This window comes from Penaeus chinensis, chromosome 7, assembly GCF_019202785.1.
Source record: "Penaeus chinensis breed Huanghai No. 1 chromosome 7, ASM1920278v2, whole genome shotgun sequence".
In the NCBI taxonomy this organism is placed as follows: Eukaryota; Metazoa; Arthropoda; class Malacostraca; order Decapoda; family Penaeidae; genus Penaeus; species Penaeus chinensis.
The window spans coordinates 41,736,861-41,744,360 of record NC_061825.1 but is presented as its reverse complement, the minus strand read 5'-3'; the positions used below and the strand labels follow the sequence as shown (position 1 = coordinate 41,744,360).

At 40.6% G+C, this 7,500-nt stretch overlaps 1 protein-coding gene across 1 annotated transcript in view; it reads right to left on the bottom strand.

Annotated features, from left to right (window-relative positions):
- Window positions 1-6,786, bottom strand: part of LOC125027604 (bromodomain-containing protein 4-like) — an 18,271-nt gene extending 11,485 nt beyond the window's left edge. The window contains exon 1 of the mRNA XM_047616715.1: window positions 6,605-6,786. Within this exon, the coding sequence (XP_047472671.1) occupies window positions 6,605-6,686 (82 nt within the window). The 5' untranslated portion in view covers window positions 6,687-6,786. The remainder of the gene's footprint in view (window positions 1-6,604) is intronic.
- Window positions 6,787-7,500: the final 714 nt, after the last annotated feature.

Below are 7,500 nucleotides of genomic sequence, written 5' to 3'. Positions count from 1 at the left end.
TATATACACACAATATTATATTAACATATATATATACACACATAATATATACATATATATATACACATATATATATACATATATATATACACACAATATATTATATAATATAATAACAATATATATATACATATATATAACACATTATATAATATTATATATACAACATATATATACATATATATACATATACACACATATATATATACATATATATACACATACACACATATATATATACATATATATATCCACATACACACATATATATATACATATATATATACACATACACACATATATATATACATATATATACACATACACACATATATATATCTATAATATATATCACACTACACCAATTATATATACATATTATATACACATACACACACATATATATATATATATATATATATATAATACCCATACACACAATATACTACATATATATATATATATATATATATATATATATATGTAGTGTATATATGTTATTATATATGTAAAATGTATATATATACATATATATAATATAACTACATAATTTATATACATATATATACACACATATATATAATATATATATATATATATATATATAAATAACACATATATATATATATATTAATATATATACACATACACACATATATATATATTATATATATATTAAAATACACACATACACACACACACATATATATATATATAAAAATATATATATACAAAACATAATGTGTGTGTGTATGTGTATATATATGTAAATATATATATATAGTGTGTGAGTATAATTATAATATATTATATATATATATTTATATATTATATATATTATATATATATATATATGTATATGTATAAGATATATATATAATATATATATACACACATAATTATATAACAAAATATATACACATACACACATTATATATACACATATATATACCACATAACACATATATATAATATATATATATATAAAAATACACACACACACATATATATATTATATAATATATTATATGTGTGTGTTAATATATATATATATATGTGTGTGTGTGTATATATGTATATAGGCTCTCTCTCTCTCTCTCTCTCTCTCACTCACTGGCTTTCTCTCTCTCTCCTTCTCACTCACTGGCTTTCATCTCTCTTCTCTCTCACTCACTGGCTTTTCTCTCCTCTCTCTCTCACTCCACTGGCTTTCTCTCTCTCTCTCACACTCACTGGCTTTCTCTCTCTCTCTCTCACTCACTTTGGGTTTCTCTCTCTCTCTCTCGCACTCACTGGCTTTCTCTCTCTCTCTCTCAATTCACTGGCTTTCTCTCTCTCTCTCTTCACTCACTCACTGCTCTTTCTCTCTCTCTCTCTCTCTCACTCACTGCTTTCTCTCTCTCCTCACTCACTGGCTTTCTCTCTCTCTCTCATCACTGGCTTTCTTCTCTCTCTCTACTCACTGGCTTTCTTTCTCTTCTCTCACTCACTGGCTTTCTTCTCTCTCACTCACTCACTGGCTTTCTCTCTCTCTCATCACTCACTGGCTTTCTCTCTCTCTCTCATCTCACCTCACTGGCTTCTCTCTCTCTCACCACTGGCTTTCTCTCTCTCACTCACTGGCTTTCTCTCTCTCTCTCTCACTCGCTTTCCTCTCTCTCTCACTCACTGGGCTTTCTCTCTCTCTCTCACTCACTCGCTTTCTCTCTCTTCTCTCTCACTCACTGGCTTTCTCTCTCTCTCTCTCACTCACTGGCTTTCTCTCTCTCTCTCTCATCACTGGCTTTCTCTCTCTCTCTCACTCACTGGCTTTCTCTCTCTCTCTCTCACTCACTGGCTTCTTCCTCTCTCATCACTCACTGGCTTTCTCTCTCTCTCTCTCTCATCACTGGCTTTCTCTGCTCTCTCACTCACTGGCTTTCTCTCTCTCTATCACTCACTGGCTTTCTCTCTCTCTATCACTCACTGGCTTTTCTCTCTCTCTCACTCCACTCACTGGCTTTCTCTCTCTCTCCATCACTGGCTTTCTCTCTCTCTCCATCACTCACTGGCTTTCTCTCTCTCTCACTCACCTATTGCTTTCTCTCTCTCACTCACCTCACTGGCTTTCTCTCCTCTCTCTCACTCACTGGCTTTCTCTCTCTCTTCCTCACTCACTGGCTTTCTCTCTCTCTCTCACTCACTCACTGGCTTTCTCTCTCACTCACTCACTGGCTTTCTCTCTCCTCACTCACTGGCTTTCTCTCTCTCCTCACTCACTGGCTTTCTCTCTCATCATCACTGCTTTCTCTCTCTCACTCACTCACTGGCTTCTCTCTCTCTCTCACTCACTGCTTTCTCTCTCTCTCACTCACTGGCTTTCTCTCTCTCTCTCACTCACTCACTGGCTTTCTCTCTCTCTCACTCACTCACTGCTTTCTCTCTCTCTCTCACTCTCACTGGCTTTCTCTCTCAACTCATGGCTTCTCTCTCTCTCACTCACTGGTTTCTCTCTCCTCATCCTCACTGCTTCTCTCTCTCTCACTCACTGGCTTTCTCTCTCTCTCACTCACTCACTGGCTTTCTCTCTCTCACTCACTCACTGGCTTTCTCTCTCTCTCACTCACTGGCTTTCTCTCTCTCACTCACTCACTGGCTTTCTCTCTCTCTCTCACTCACTGGCTTTCTCTCTCTCTCACTCACTCACTTGGCTTCTCTCTCTCACTCACTCACTGGCTTTCTCTCTCTCACTCACTCACTGGCTTTCTCTCTCTCTCACTCACTCACTGGCTTTCTCTCTCTCTCACTCACCTCACTGGCTTTCTCTCTATCTCACTCACTCACTGGCTTTCTCTCTCTCACTCACTCACTGGCTTTCTCTCTCTCTCACTCACTCACTGGCTTTCTCTCTCTCTCACTCACTCACTGGCTTTCTCTCTCTCTCACACTCACTCACTGGCTTCTCTCTCTCCTCACTCACTCACTGGCTTTCTCTCTCACTCACTCACTGGCTTTCTCCTCTCTCTCTCACTCACTGGCTTTCTCTCTCTCTCACTCACTGGCTTTCTCTCTCTCTTCACTCACTCACTGGCTTTCTCTCTCTCTCACTCACTCACTGGCTTTCTCTCTCTCTCACTCACTCACTGGCTTTCTCTCTCTCTCATCACTCACTCACTGGCTTTCTCTCTCTCTCTCGACTCACATCACTGGCTTTCTCTCTCATCTCCTCAATCACTCACTGGCCTTTCTCTCTCACTCACTCACTGGCTTCTCTCTCTCTCTCACTCACTGGCCTTATCTCTCTCTCTCACTCACTGGCTTTCCCTCTCTCTCTCCCTCACTGGCTTTCTCTCTCTCCCACTCACTGGCTTTCTCTCTCTCCCACTCACTGGCTTTCTCTCTCTCTCACTCACTGGCTTGCTCTCTCTCTCACTCACTGGCTTTCTCTCTCTCACTGGCCTTCTCTCTCTCTCTTCACTCACTGACCTTCTCTTTCTCTCTTTCTCTCACTCACTTTCTATCTTTCTCTCACTCACTTTCTATCTTTCTCTCACTCACTTTCTATCTTTCTCTCACTCACTTTCTATCTTTCTCTCACTCACTTTCTCTCTTTCTCTCACTCACTTGCTTCTCTCTCTCTCTTTCTCTCACTCACTTGCTTCCTCTCTCTCTCACATGCTTTTTCTCTCACTCACTTGCTTCCTCTCATCTCCATGCTTTCTCTCTCACTCACTGGCTTTCTCTCTCACTCTCTCTTTCCTCACTCACTTGCTTTCTCTTCCACTCTCTGCTTTTTTCTCTCACTCACTACTGCTTCCTCTCTCTCTTTCTCTCACTCTTCTTCTTCCTCTCTCATCTTTCTCTCCTCTACTCTACTCACTCTTCTCTCTTCTCTCTCACTTGCTTTCTCTCTCTCTTCTCACTCACTGCTTCTCTCTCTCTCATCACTTCACTGGCTCTCTTCTCTCACTCACTCCTGCTTTCTTCTCTCACTCACTGGCTTTCCTCTCTCCTCCTCTTTTTCTCTCACTCACTGCTTCTCTCTCTCCTCACTCCCCACACTTTCTCTTCCTCTCTCACTCACTCACTGGCTTTTCTCTCTCTCTACTGGCTTTCTCTCTCACTCACTCACTGGCTTTCTCTCTCACTCACTCACTGGCTTTCCTCTCTTCTCTCCTCACTCACTCACTGGCTTTCTCTCTCTCATCACTCACTCACTGGCTTTCCCCTCTCATCACTCACTCACTGGCTTTTCTCTCTCTCCACTCACTGTTCTCTCTCTCTCACTCACTCACTGGCTTTCTCTCTCACTCACTCACTGGCTTTTCTCTCTCACTCACTCACTGGCTTTCTCTCTCTCTCCCTCACTCACTGGCTTTCTCCTCTCTCACTCATCACTGGCTTCTCTCTCACTCCACTCACTGGCTTTCTCTCTCTCACTCACTGGCTTTCTCTCTCTCACTCACTGGCTTTTCTCTCTTCCTCTCACTCACTCACTGGCTTCTCTCTCTCCTCTCACTCAACCTCACTTGCTTTCTCTCTCTTTCTCTCACTCACTTGCTTCCTCTCTCTCTCTTTCTCTCACTCACTTGCTTCCTCTCTCTCTCTCTCTTTCTCTCACTTGCGTCCTCTCTCTCTATTTCTCTCACTTGCGTCCTCTCTCTCTCTCTCTCTCTTTCTCTCACTTGCTTCCTCTCTCTCTATTTCTCTCACTTGCTTCCTCTCTCTCTATTTCTCTCACTCACTTGCTTCCTCTCTCTCTCTCTCCCACTTGCTTCCTCTCTGTCTTTCTCCCACTTGCTTCCTCTCTGTCTTTCTCCCACTTGCTTCCTCTCTCTTTCTCTCACTTGCTTCCTCTCTCTCTTTCTCTCACTTGCTTGCTTCCTCTCTCTCTTTCTCTCACTCGCTTCCTCTCTCTCTTTCTCTCACTTGCTTCCTCTCTCTCTTTCTCTCACTTGCTTCCTCTCTCTCTTTCTCTCACTTGCTTCCTCTCTCTCTTTCTCTCACTTGCTTCCTCTCTCTCTTTCTCTCACTTGCTTGCTTCCTCTCTCTCTTTCTCTCACTTGCTTGCTTCCTCTCTCTCTTTCTCTCACTTGCTTCCTCTCTCTCTCTTTCTCACTTGCTGTCTCCCTCTCTCTCTTACCTTTTTTTTCCCTTTCTCTTTCTCACTTGCTTTCTTTTTCTTTCTTTTTTACCTTTCTTTCTTTTTTTTTCCTTTCTTTCTTTCTTCTCTTTCTTTTTTTTTTTTTTTTTTTTTCTTTCTTGCTCTCTGTCTCTCTCCTCCCTCTTGTTTGCTTTATCTCTCTCTCTCTCTCCCTCTATCATGCTTTATCTCTCTCCCCCTCACAATGCGGTCATAAACAAACCATCTTATTCTCAAAGAAAACAACAGGTTGACTTTGTTAACGTCCACTTGCGAGCCAGTATTTTCCCCATAATTGCATCTACGATTTGCAGTCAAATATCAGTGCAATAGTTATGATACTACGAAAGAAGGAATACTAATTCAGAGATTGGCTATGTGAAAATAAAACATTACGGTAATTCTTCGCTCCCCGCCCCCGTGTGCAGACGTGTTGCTTAATATCAAATTTGCTGTTGCTTGCACCTGTGGCACTCTAATGAAATGAGACATGGGCCCGTGGACAGTACCGATTTATTACACCCTCCGCACAAGTTCGAATGCCCCATGCGACCTCGGCGACACGACTTCTGTACCCAATGGAATTGGCAAATCGCGTATTGATGCGCCATACAATGACGTAAAGTTACCGAGAGCGATGCACTGAGATAGAGGGAAATGGACACTGCCATCTTATAGAGCATAAAAAATCGAGTAGGTGTATCTACTGCGGCCTTATATTTACCGGGAAATTACGAAAATTCCCTCTGCGTCCACAACACCCTCACACAGCCAATTCTTAACGTCGCGTTTTCTGTAAATTCGCACAAAGTGTTAATAAAGGGAGTTACAGGGGGCCTTGCCCCCTGTCTAGGGAGTAAATAGAAGGGAGGAAAGGTTAGGTTTAAATTTTGGGTTCGTATGTTATCCTGAATTAGGGACTCCGTCTCTGGAGGGTGCGTTGCTTTCGGTAACAAATACCCAATGATAAATAGTAGCACACGTACTCCTTTCCGAGCGCCATCTTCTGAGTTGCATGGTTTGTTTACATTGACTTAGCTAATAAGCTAAGAAGGGAACTGTCTCCGGGCGACAAATTTCGGCACTTTTATTTTATTCTTGTGACAGTTGTGTCTTTCCGCGGTTTAACTTTGACTTTCTTGATTAGCTTGCTGGTTGTTCTTCCATTTTAGTAGCATTTAATTTTTGTTTACTAAAATTCCATGTCCTCTTAATTAACCAAAATTACCAAGGCTACACCTCGTTCCTATGTGGTCACTTCTTCCAAGTTCATGCTAATTACAGGTGTTTTTCGTCTCGTGGTTGTAATGTATCGACTTTTGTAGTTCGAATGGGCAGTATTTCTTGTCTATTAAACTTATCATTCCTTATATTCACTCATGAAGGAGGAAAGCACGCACAATCAAAACTACACATCACACTCCACACATGATGTATTTTGAACACATCAGCATAATCACTATACAATTATGGTCTTCTTACCTGGCATTCCGTGTATGTATGGTGCTGGCCATGATTGTATCGGCAAAACACAATGTCCTGCCACTCCCCATCCAAGCTCCATTATTATCGACGTTAAAAACAATAAAAAACTATCACTAAAACCTAAATAACTCCCCACACAGGGCAACCCACCCGACACTGGATGAGAAGGAAATGTTTGCGAGACAGACAAATGGGTGGGCCGGCGTTCCTCACTGGGAAATTGCAGAAGTGGTTCCTATGGTAATTGCCTAGTTTCGATGGCGTTTCTTACTCAAAGATCATATTGACGCTTCTTTGTAATGTATGTAATATATGAATACATGTCTGTGTGTGTGTGTGTGTGTATATATATATTTAAATATAAATATAAATATATATATATATATACACAGACAGAGACAAATGTGTGTACATCTGTGTTCATATAGTCGCGCACATGATCTCATTATGTTTATTGAAACACTGATGTGAAATTGATATGCAGTAGTTACAGCATCATGATTCCACATATTACATCGTTCGCTGTAGTGACTAGAAAACGCATTAGTGAAAATGAACGCAAGAGATGACGTGTTTCGCTTAAATCTTCATTAATAATTAATCCCCCTCCATGAACAATGTTCAACTATGTTCAGATGTTATACTCACTATAAGTATACACATTACGTGTATATTTCATTCCACACCATGCTTTTTACCAAACTTATATATTCCTTCAAGTGGTATATGGTATCTCACGGTTATATGCAGTACATGTTCTTTATTCAGTGTGATATAAATCCAAAGTAAAATATACAATAAAAGACATTGAGATCTATGAAGATATATATATACAGCATGCAAATACCCATGCATTCTACTGCAATATCGCGAATGCAAGCGCTATGAGTTGC